Source organism: Penaeus monodon, chromosome 41, assembly GCF_015228065.2.
Source record: "Penaeus monodon isolate SGIC_2016 chromosome 41, NSTDA_Pmon_1, whole genome shotgun sequence".
In the NCBI taxonomy this organism is placed as follows: Eukaryota; Metazoa; Arthropoda; class Malacostraca; order Decapoda; family Penaeidae; genus Penaeus; species Penaeus monodon.
Genome location: NC_051426.1, coordinates 23,300,946 through 23,313,392, shown reverse-complemented (window position 1 = coordinate 23,313,392; position 12,447 = coordinate 23,300,946). Strand labels below are relative to the sequence as shown.

The 12,447-nt window shown below is 40.5% G+C and overlaps 1 protein-coding gene across 2 annotated transcripts; it reads left to right on the top strand.

The window, feature by feature from the left end:
- Nucleotides 1-622: 622 nt before the first annotated feature.
- Nucleotides 623-11,457, top strand: LOC119598546 (zinc finger CCCH domain-containing protein 18-like; the record flags this gene model as incomplete). 2 transcript variants are annotated; one of them, XM_037948175.1, is given in 11 exon segments in its annotated part: nucleotides 623-736; nucleotides 1,711-1,791; nucleotides 2,022-2,223; nucleotides 2,348-2,498; nucleotides 2,786-2,980; nucleotides 3,255-3,409; nucleotides 3,639-3,774; nucleotides 4,167-4,214; nucleotides 5,642-5,698; nucleotides 8,953-9,015; nucleotides 11,392-11,457. In XM_037948175.1, coding segments are annotated over 11 exon segments (1,268 nt in total), but the record flags the coding sequence as incomplete, so codon positions are not given.
- Nucleotides 11,458-12,447: the final 990 nt, after the last annotated feature.

Sequence of the window (12,447 nt, the reverse complement as noted above, 5' to 3'; positions counted from 1 at the left end):
ATATATATATATATAATTATAATATATATATATATATTTTTTATTTATATATATTATATATATATATACATATACACAAAAACAAAAATCAAACAACATATACTTAGAAGTGTGAAAAAAATAATATTATGATGTTAATTATTAATGATAAAAAAGCTATTAGGTTGTTATTGTGGTGATAATTTTTCAACTTGCTTCTTTTGATGCTCTCTGTATATGGTTGACAGTAAAGTATATTTTTTAAATGCCAGATTAAATTTGAAAAGGAAAACTTGTAAATTTCAAGCCTTTTTGAGCTGGCCATCAGACAAGCTGGGGGTTGCAGTTCATGCGCATGACATTTTTTCAAGGTTTTTGCAACAAAGGTTGTTGTGATATTCAGCCATTTTTTATGCTGGCCACCCTTTAGCAGAGATCTAAAGCTGTTTATAAAAATTTTAAATTAGAAACTTCAAATTTTCCAATTTTAAAAGAAATTCTAAGATAAAAGGAAAGGGAAAACATCCTTTTTTCTGTATAGTTTTTTAGTTTCTATGGGTTTTTCCCCCAGACCCACATGCATTTTGACAGCTTTTTTGCCCCTTTACAGATTCTTAAAAAAGGCCAGTGCACTTGGGGGCCCAACTGCCGCTTCCTCCACCCGGGCGTGTCTGACAAGGGCAACTACAACATGTTCGCACCAGCTAAGCCACAGAACTCCAATGACAAAGAAGAGGACAGTTCAGAGAGAGAGCGGGTACGGGATGCATGCTTTTGAATGTCTGGCTGCACTGTTGGATTAACTCCTTGATCCAGATGATGTGACCATCACATCACGAAAAAAAGATTGGGTTGAGGGGCAGGTGACGTGAACACGTCATGGAAAAATTTGACTGAGGGCCAAGGTGACACAAACCTGTCACCCAGACTTCAGCGAAGTCAGGACAGGAAAGACTTACCATGAGTGCACAAAACTCTTAGAGGTTGATTAGACTCTTTTAACATTTAGAAAGGAGCTTTTGCTTTATTTCCATCAATAAATGTGTGGAATGTAGTGTCTGTGAGGCATGACTGGCATGCTCACCATATAGATATATTCCTGGCTGCTGTGACTAGTCACGCAGATTGTATTACAGAATTTTAAATATTATAAGATAATAGAACATGACAGAAATAACAAAATGTTACTTACTATTATTATTATTCTTGCACTGAGTTACTACCTAGAGAGGTGTTATGGAGTCTGTGCAAGAAAATAGTCTATTACCATCTGAATAAAACAAATCAAATGACAAATAAGGACTTCAGAAAACAACATTGCAAAAGGGAGGCATAGAGTCTTGTCATCGCACTCGAGCTTCACACCAGTCAGAGCGGCCACTCATATAAGCCTAAGTCCCCTATTTTGGGCCATGTGATTGCTGTGAAGCAGCTGGATCCAGTGGGTTAAGGATGGGGAAATATTTTTAAGATTCTGTGATGATTTTTGTGGATGATTAATTTGTTTAGGGTTTGGTTTGTAGAGTTCTTTCACTGAGATGATGGAACTCACATGGTCCTCATGAACAACACCATCTTTTGATATATTTGTTGCTATTACAATAATTGTCATAATTTTCTACACAAAATCAAAAGAGCAAAGTAGCCATGGAAATAGTAGTTAGTGTGTATTAGAAACCATTAGTAGCCATATATTGTTGAAAATTTATGCAAAATTTCTCTGTTCTGCAGCCACGAGAAATCCGGAGATTTATTCCTGAACCTTCACCATTTGAGTCAGCTTGGGAACGGGGACTGCGGCATGCCAAAGAGGTAATTTTTTTTATTATTGTGATTATTTGTTATGTATTATTCACTGTTTTTGTCATCATTTACCCATAGTACAGTAATCTTCTATTTGCTGTTTAAGTTCTCAAGTCCAAATGGAAGCAGCATCCCCCCCCCTCCTCCTCCTCCTCCTCCTCCTCCTCCTCCTCCTCCTCCTCCTCCTCCTCCTCCAGGCACCCACCCTGATATTATCTTCCTCCATGCCTCTTCCCTAGATGATGAAGCGAGCCAACAAACGCAAGGAGACAGACGCAGACTTCGAGGAGAAACGCTTCAACCTGAGCTTGGGTCAGGCAGAACTTGACCGGGAGAATGACTACTACACCCGACCTGCATCACCTGTCTACAAGCCAGACGAGGTCATCGACCAGTACCTTGACCCCTTCGAGAAGCAGGCCATACGGCACTTTAGAGGAGGTAAAACGTTTAACATCTTCTCCTAAGTTTCTTTGAAAAGAACTTTTAGTCGTTCTTTTGTCTTGCTTTCAATGTAACATTTCTTGGAAAGGCCTCATGGATTTCTTATTTGTGTGTTTTCCAGGTCACTTTGAGAACTTTGAGGTTCGGTACCATGTTGACCCCAGCTACAACAGTATGAGGGGCCATGAGAGGTCACGCAGGGAGAAGTATGAACGGGAAGTGTCTGAGAGAGTTCATCGCAGACCTAGAACAGCTTCAGGAGGTGATGAAAGGTGAGAGAGTAGAAGCATGCAAGTAAATGTGAATGAAATTCCAATAGTGTTTTAGTAAAATTCATGCCAGAATATATAATTTACTTAACATCACATCCCAAATTGTCCAAATCCTTCTTTAAGTTATTTTTTATTTACTCATACATATAATTATTCATTCAGGATATTAATATTAATGTAAACCGTCATTCAAATTGATATTATGGTTAGGGTATTGCCTTAAGGGGAATGTCCCTTGTAATTCCAGTGGAAAAGTTTTCTCAACCAAATTTTCCTCTTACCCCAAGGTATGTCCGAAGTCGAGTGTGGCAGGATGATCGCTACATGGAGGTGATGTCATCAGGAGGGGGCACACGAGGAGAGGCTGAGGCTTGGGCCGACCCCTGGGCTAGGCGAAAGACTCCCCCTCGTTCCTCAAGAAAAAAGAAAACCTCACGTACCAGAAGCTATTCATCAGGCTCATCTTCACATTCCTCCTCAAGGTGTGTTCCAGAAGGGCAATCTTCATCCTCAAAGTAGTTGAGATGGCTTCTGTCTGCTTCCTAGCTTTTCTCCTCATCGCTATTTTTTCCTTTATCATCTTTAAATGGAAACTTGTATGTATGGAGTGTTAAAATTTACTTTCATCAAAGCCATAAAACATTTAGCTTGCATGTTCAAGCATTTAGATCACAGAGGATATAAGTTTTCTCTTTTCAAAGAATGTGTACTTCATTGGATAAATGACAACTTGTAAATTACTTCTTTGTGTTACAGGAGTTCCCGGTCTTCATCTTACAGTAGTCGCAGAAGCAGCAGAAGTGGAAGCAAAAGCAGTCGCACAAGTCTGCCCAGCAGGAGCAGCAGATCACGTTCCTCTTCACACTCTCCATCTCCAGGCCGGCGGAGGGGTAACCATAGGCTGGCTCCAGGTGAGGGCAGGGGAGAGGGAGAAGGGAAGGGAGGAATTTTGTTGAAGTACTTGCTAGACCCAGGCTAGGACTAGTATATCATAAAAGAATTGGATTATGCATTACATCTATGAAACAGTGCTAGGAATCTTTTTTCTATTTTATTTATGTATTGCTCTATTAACACCTTTTAGAAAATATTAATTCTTTCTTATTAGTTTCACATCTATTCCCATATTTATAATTCCAGGCTCCAGGGCTAGTGATAAGTCTGGCATGAGACAGCTCCCAGTGGGAGGAAGGGGAGGAGGGAGACCCCCCATGGGCCCCACTGGACCCCACAACAGACCACCTTCTCCCCGAAGAGCAGAGCCCAGGGACCCCAGGTCAGTTCCTGTTCCTTCTTGATTATCACTCGGATAGACTAGGGCCTCTACTCAGTTGTCCAATCTCCATCTCAGTCAAAGCTGCATTTCTCCTGTCAAAAAGTGATCTTTTTTATTTCATGCTATGCCACTATTTTTAGTTAGAATGTTACATAGTTTCAATTTGGTTGAATAGTGCCAGTGTCATCACTGATTACACACTTGCGTAGCAGATGAAAGAAGGTGAATGTCAGTAGGAGCTGATTATTTAGGCAAGAAAACTTCTCAAAGGGCTGACCCAGGAGGAAAGGTCCACCATATCTCTGCAGGACTTTCCTGAATGTCATTTATCCACAAATGTGTGCTGTTTCTCAAAAGGTATGCAAAAGGCCAACTGACTCTTCATTTTTCAGGCCACCCATACCCAGGAGACCCAAAGAAAGACCTGACGTGGCAGACAGGTGTGTAATGTTCCTCTTTTAGATCATAAACAGTGCCATGTCTGTGTCAACTGTTTTTGATATCTTTATCTTCTACAGAATACTGTATTTATCTCTGAATATTTTTTTTCTTATCTCCTACTCTCTTTTATATCTTAATTCATAATACATTTGATTGTTCTTAAAATCTGCATGGTTCATGAGACAGTAGGGGACTGACTAAAAACATGGTTTTGCTTGTAGTGCAAGGTATTCCTTTTCCTCTCTCTGTTATTTTGATTAGGTTTTGCATGTCCCACCTGTGTTTTATTCTTTTGCCCATATTACAAAAAAAGATTAAGACCTCTCTGCTTTGAGTTGTCAGATTTTATCAAAAAGAGCATAAAGGGCCTTGTACTGATTGAACTCACATGATTAGTTCTTACTTGAACATATTTTATTTTTCATATACCTGCTATTATTTTTACTGTGGTTACTTTCAGAAGTTCTTGATACCTCCAAATAATTAATTAAAAACTGGTTGCCATGATTTCTCTCCTCAAACTCTCAGGAAGCCTCTTAGAATTATATACATTGGTGTGTCATGTTGATGTATATTCCTTTAAAGAATTATGCAAAGAAGTCCCATGTAATAGCTCCCTGAGGAACACTTTTTTCATAGATTTAGCTTTAACCTTGAACCAGAGATCAGGTGGAATAAGGCATCATCCATGTAGTTTTGTTCATGTATTCATGGTGCTTTGTACACAACGCTTCACAATTTTCTTCTAATGAAGTGTTTCTGGGTGCATGGGAGATACTAGCCTATGGATTTTGGTGGGTTTTGAATTTTAGTAAAATACTGATCATTGGAAAAGGAATGGAATGTTTTGAATTTTTATCATCATAAAATATAAAAACATGGTTTTTGGGTTGTTTCCAGTGCAACTCTTGTCCTTGTAGCATTTCACAGAGATTTGGGCGCCTGTAGTGGAAACCTTAATTTTAGTCCCTTGGCCTCCTCCCACCCTCCCTGTTCCCATCTTATTCCTTCCTTTCTTACTCCCTTCCACTCTGATTTCTCTCATTCCACTAAATCTCTACATGTTCCCTTTATTTTCTCCCTTTTCTCCTGTCTCTACTCTCTTTCCCTGCCTCACTCTTCCCTCTTTGTCTGCCTCACTCTTCCCTCTTTCCCTACCTCTCTCCCTACCCCCATTCCAATACCTCTCTCTCTCCTCTCCTCTCCTCTCCATTTCCCATCCCTTTCTGCCTTCCTCCCTCTCCTCCCTCTCCTCCCTCTCCTTTCTCCCCTCCCATTCTTCCCTACCTCTCTTTCTGCCTCCCTCCTCCTCTCCCTGTCCCAATCCCCATCCACCATGCATGCCTCCCCTCCCTCCCTCCCTCCCTCCCTCCCTCTGTCCCAACTGCCTCGGCTGAACTCTTCTTGTCTTCGGTTCCTCCCTCAGGGTGCTTGCACCGCGCAGACCTGAACCCAGACCTAACAAGACGGACCCCAAAGAGAGGTTTGTGGTTCGATTCTTTTGCTGTTGTTTAAATACCCTTGGGCACAGTGTCTGCTGGCCAGAGAGGCTGTTCTGTTGGCCACATGTGCCAGGAGGTTCAGTGAGAGCAGTAGTGATAGCATTGGTGGCAGCATTATCATCAGTACTATTAACCCATTGCCGACGGGTGGCATGTACGTACATGCCATGGCATGGCGGGACCATCTGCCGGGGGCACGTACGCACATGCCATAGAGGATGCATGGACATGCCATGAGTTTTTTTTTTTGTTACAATCACGGCAAAAGATTATTTTTCTGCCAGTGAAAGTGTGATTAAGTCGGTTTTAACACTTTCTCATTTTTACCATGCAACAAACAAAAAAAATGCAACAAACCGACAATTTCAACTCCATGATGCCGCACACTGCTTATTTTATTCGGACTATAGACCGAATAATGATCAACTATGGAGTCTATATAACAACGAAAATACCCTTCAGTCTCGATTTATCAGGAAGTTTGGCAAGTAGAGACTGTAAAAAATAATGAAAACTGAAAATACAACATATTTTCGTAGTATTACGAAGAAACGGCATGGGATGTTGGTATTTGGCATGAGTGGTCGCGCATGCTCGGGCGACAATATAAGCCCCCGGCAGCGAGGCCCGGGCCTCTATGAATGCTACCCGTCAGTAATGGGTTAATATTAGTGTTGGTGATAGTATTACTTATCATCATGTTATTTCACTGTTGTCATCAGTATTGGTGTACTTTCTTTATTACTGTCATTTTCTTTATTTCTGTTACTTCATTATCATAATTTTCATTATTTTCATTCTGATTATTGCTATGTTTTCTTCACTACTGCTTCCTCCTCCTCCACTTCTGTCTGTTTTTTGTAAGAACATTTTATTTTTTAAGATAATGTACATATATCCTTATGCTATATGTGTTTTGTTTTTATTTTTTAAGATAATGTACATATATCCTTATGCTATCTGTGTTTTGTTTGTTTCTCCTTGGTCATATATCTTGTGACTCACTTCTTGAGTTCTGTCACAAAAATCAGGACAACAGTGCTATTTTCCCTTTTCATTTCTATGAAAGTGTGTGAACTAGAATTGCAGACCATAAGTGGATGCAAACCTTCATGTATGTATTACATATGTATTTATAGATTAATGGGCTTTCAAGCATTTTATTGGCACACTTCTGGTGTGTAGGTGGTAGCCTTTGAGGAAGTAGGTTCATTGATCCTTGTATGGTTCTTGGTAGGTAGAAGAGGGTGAAGGAGGCATATGTAGCTAAGAAAAATTAAATGAGAATAAAACATGTAGGTAAGCTTGTTAAATGATACCCAGCAAAAAATTGCAGTGGATATATAAGTATGTAGTATGGAAGAATATACCTGTATACAATCAGAGATTCGGAAGTGCAGTGGCCAGGGAGCATTAAACTTAATTAATATCTTCAAACAGTTAAAGTTAATTAGGCAGCAGAATAGATGGATAATAAAGATTGTACTCTGCTATAGCAACCTTTTGTCCAAGGAAATCCAAAGAATGCTCTGACAACAGAAATCTTTACAGGCTTTCTTTGTTTGAATTGTTAACAAGTTCCCATGAAATTATAGTTAAAGTTTTCTCATTAGTAATAATGTTTTGAATATTTTTTTCCAATTAAATCATCTGGTAGATGATTGAATACTGAAGAAAATTTACTTTATAATGTATGGCATTTACTGTGCTTTTTGGTCCATTTGATGCAGTTAGATAATCATAGTTATTTAGGTTTTGTTCTGTGGCCTCCATGAGTATCTAACCAGATTAAAACATGACTAATCAAGGAGTGAGGTTGGAAATGGGAAGTTGAGACATATCAATTGTTTGTTTGTCTGTTTGGCAAGAGAAAGGTGTGGCTGATACTTGAAAACTTTTCTGATTTTATTTATTATAGGAATTAAGGTAAAGAGACATTTTTGTTGTTAGAATCAGTAGTTCCGTATATTGGAGGCCTTCTTGTTCACAAAATGGCACTGACTCCTGAGCTAAGGAAATAGGGGGAACTTGGTAAAGGGCATGAAGATATTAATTACTCCAGTTCTGTTAATTTCATATAGGAAAATTTGTCTCCTGCTTTCACTATTCTAACATAAAAAAGTAATGGCAGAGGAGTGGCTACTGTTAGAGTGTGAGTATTGATGTTAGTATTGGCGTTGCCCTGCATTTTGGTATGGTACTTCTCATTAACCTTAGATCCAGTTGCTTCACGGCAATCATGCGGCTCAAAATCCTGGCATTAGGCTTACGTGAGTGACCACTATGCCAGGTGCACAAGAACACTAGTGTGTGGTGACAAGACTCTATACCTCCTATTTGCAAAGTTATTTTCTCTTTTGTGCATAATAGTTTTTAACTTTTATGCCATTTTCAAGTGTCCATATCTGTTATTTGATTTGCATTATCCAGATGGTAATAGACTTTCTTTTTTGCACAGACTCCATATCATCTCTTTAGGTAGTGTACAACTCAGTGCAAATTTTTATTATTATTATTATTATTAGTATTAGTATTAGTATTATTATTATTCAATTTTCTTTAATACAACCTTAGTCGCTGGCCATGTCAGAATATGATGCTGAGCATAAAAATGGCATCCTCCATGGAACAAGTGATCTTCCAGTCATGGCTCACAGATGTACTTTCCACACTTGTTTTGTTGATGGGAATAATGCAAAATAGCCAAATGAGTATAATCAGCCTCCCAGGAGGTTTGTGCACTCATGGTGTCTTTCCCATGACCCCAGCCCTCAGCCAAAACACCCATGGTAGCTAGTTCGTATCACCCAGTCCGCAGCCAGATTTTCCCTTGATTGTATGTTCATGTCACCCGCCCCTAGATCCAAATTTTGGCATGACGTGATGGTCTCATCATTCGCATCAGAGGGGTTAATTTGTCCATTTAAGATGCCTTTTGCTAGGCAGAATAATGACAGATTTTAATTAGCTTATTTATCTATTATCCTTATTTGCCGATTTCCTCCATTTATGTACCTATATGTAGAAATATATTACACATGCACATATATTTTTTATATTGATATACATACACACTGATACAAATAAGCAGAAAGACTTCCATGCCAGTAAGTGTTGTAAAGACAGCTTGAAGGATTGTGTCCTTAACTGTCCTGCCTTTTGAGCAGAAGAGGAGCATCAAGTGTCCTCTAAAATGTTCTTTCCATCAGTCTTACTCCCCTTCTTTTGTCCTCAGACCGCTGCCTCCACTACCACAGCGACAAGAACCTAAATCTTCTGCGATCGCTGCTAGGGAGAGGTGTGTGTGTGTGTGTGAGGAATTACACTTTATAGCATACATTTTCAAGTCATGGATGGGTGGATGCCATTGCCTCCTTCAGTAACATTGGCTAAATGTCAATATGGATATCAGACCCAGATTCTCTCCTCCCCTTGAAAAATACAGGAAGTTATGTGAAATGGGCATCAGTAGCATTAACCTCTTCTTTAAAGCAGGAGACAACAGTTATTTCTGGTAGAAATGCAGTGTGATTGGGTGAAATATAGTTTAGGCTTCTAGTGGTGTAAATGTCTGTATTCATAAAGATTCTTTGCTGCCCCACTTCACTTCCTCATCTACTCACCTCCCCCTCTGCATTTGCATATTCTTGTTCCCCCTATGCTATGTAAAAGACATTTAATTTTAGGTTTAGATGTATTGGCATTAGCAGCTGGCAGAACAATTTGATTTTAGCCATGGGTCTGGAACAGCAGACAGCTGTCTGCTTTTCAGTTTGAAGTCACCTTGGGATCTTAAATGTTTTCTGCTGTTACCTTGAACAGTGAAAGTAAGGAAGGAATTTTTCAAATGACAGTGAATAAATGAGTGATTGAATGAAATAAATATCTGGCTGATTCATAAAGTCAAAAGGCTGAAGAGAGGAATACTAGCCTCAAGAACATGGAAAAGGTGATCCACATAATGGGCTGTCCTGCTGTGGAGACAGGGCACATACCCTTAATGCAACTGGTGTTTTATTTCAGACCTCTCGTGGATTCTCCTTCCACAGCGTCATTTAACCACTTGCCATTGGATGCTGTAAAAACTACCTGTATTATTCCATTGTCTAAATATCAGTTTATTGAAGAATGGAAAGTGTACCCTATGTCACCTGAGAAAGGTTTAGAAAATATATAAAAAGAAAGGAGCTTTTATTCTGAAGAAATAAAGGTGTTTGAACCAGAAGGAATCCTTCTCACAGCACATTGACAATGGAGGTAGAGCTTTTTTGACATGTCTTACTAATTCACATGTCCCTTTCTTCTTCACACTTGTTAACTTTACCATTCTCTCTCTCTCTCTCTCTCTCTCTCTCTCTCTCTCTCTCTCTCTCTCTCTCTCTCTCTCTCTCTCTCTCTCTCTCTCTCTCTCTCTCTCTCTCTCTCTCTCTCTCTCTCCATTTCCCTCCCTCTCTCTTCTTCTCCATCTCCGTCACCCTCCTCCTGCTTTCTCTCCCTCTCCATCTCCCTCCCCCTCCTCCTACCTCTTCTGATCGGTTTCCCTTCCCTCCCACCTCCCTCCTCCCTCCTCCCTCCTCCCTCCTCCCTCTTCTCACTCTCTCCCTCCCTTTCCATACATTCTGGCTCTGAAGAAATAAAGGTGTTTGAACCAGAAGGAATCCTTCTCACAGCACATTGACAATGGAGGTAGTGCTTTTTTGACATGTCTTACTAATTCACATGTCCCTTTCTTCTTCACACTTGTTAACTTTACCATTCTCTCTCTCTCTCTTTCCCTCTCCCTCTCTCCCTCCCCCTCCCCCTCTCTCTCTCCCTCCCTCCTTCTCCCTCTCCCTCCCTCCTTCTCCCTCTCCCTCCCTCCTTCTCCCTCTCCCTCTCCCTCCCTCCTTCCCCTCTCTCTCTCTCTCTCTCTCTCTCTCTCTCTCTCTCTCTCTCTCTCTCTCTCTCTCTCTCCCTCCCTCTCCCTCCCTCTCCCTCTCCCTCTCCCTCTCTCTCTCTCTTTCTCTCTCTCTCTTTCTCTCTCTCTCTTTCTCTCTCTCTCTTTCTCTCTCTCTCTTCTCTCTCTCTCTCTCTCTCTCTCTCTCCCTTTCCTCCCTCTCTCTTCTTCTCCATCTCCGTCACCCTCCTCCTCCTTCCTCTCCTGCTTTCTCTCCCTCTCCATCTCCCTCCCCCTCCCTTTCCATACATTCTGGCTCTGAAGAAATAAAGGTGTTTGAACCAGAAGGAATCCTTCTCACAGCACATTGACAATGGAGGTAGTGCTTTTTTGACATGTCTTACTAATTCACATGTCCCTTTCTTCTTCACACTTGTTAACTTTACCATTCTCTCTCTCTCTCTCTCTCTCTCTCTCTCTCTCTCTCTCTCTCTCTCTCTCTCTCTCTCTCTCTCTCTCTCTCTCTCTCTCTCTCTCTCTCTCTCTCTCCATTTCCCTCCCTCTCTCTCCATTTCCCTCCCTCTCTCTCCTTCTCCATCTCCGTCACCCTCCTCCTACTTCCTCTCCTACCTCTTCTGATCGGTTTCCCTTCCCTCCCACCCCCCTCCTCCCTCCTCCCTCCTCGCTCCTCCCTCTTCTCACTCTCTCCCTCCCTTTCCATACATTCTGGCTCTGGTGATGCTGGGTGCTGTGTAGCGTCCCTGCCTTAAGCTGCACCTTCTTCTCTCCCTCGCTCAGACCTCAGCCTCCTCCTCCACTGCAGCGACAGGAGCCTAAGCCTTCAAAGATGCCGCCCAGGGAGAGGTCAGTGCTCGTTGCTTGCTCTAGGGCTTGCTTGCTTTCTTGGTCACCTGCCTTACTTTTGTGAAGGGAATCTTTAAAACAAGGTGATTTTTGTTGTTGTTTTAACCCCTTTGACTTTTTTAACCCCTAAAGGATGTGCACCGATATCATCTAAGGCATTACACATATCACTGCACAATGTGCTATATCTGTTCAATTCTCCAACCCACAGAGAGGTAGTATTTTCACAATCTGCAGATCAAAGTCTATATTATGTGACTTGAAAATACCACACTCATTTTGCAGCATCCTGTAGGAGTACTAGCTGACTTCCTTCTGCTTCCTCATTGAATATGTGCAAATTGGAAGACATCCTTTTGGGGTTAGCGTACATGTAGCAAGAATAATTGCTACATCTAATTGATATCTAATGCCATACAAAGATTCAATAACACATCCTTTATTTTTGTCTTTACTGATATTAAAAGGTTTATAATTCTGTTTATTGTATGTGCTGTTTTATGTTTGTTTGTTTTCTTTTTTCGTTTTTTCAAATACAGAGATAGATATCCTTTATGAAAATGTTATTTCTTTATTTCTGTGTTTGTATACTGTCATTGTTCTAAGAGTATCCCTACAAGTCTAATGGTGACTGTAGAAAAAGTTCATTTTCTACTTGAAAATTTGTAATTTTTCCCTTTTTCTCAAGTCGATATGGCTTACATTATTGGCAGTTAATGGATACAAATAACCTTGTGAAGTGGCTGCTTCCTTTATATATGTGTATGCACATTTGTTCTTCATTGTCATCATCATATCTTCCATCTTTTTTACCCATTTACTCATCCATTACACAACATTAAAAGGTTCTAGAAAGGTATGCTTAGAGGTAATTTGCAATCTATCACTGATCTGCAGTGGCATATCTCAAGACTTCAATTGGAGGGGCTGTAGGCCTCTCATTTGCTGAGAGATTGACGAATGGGACATGTATCTGCCTCTCTCTCTCTC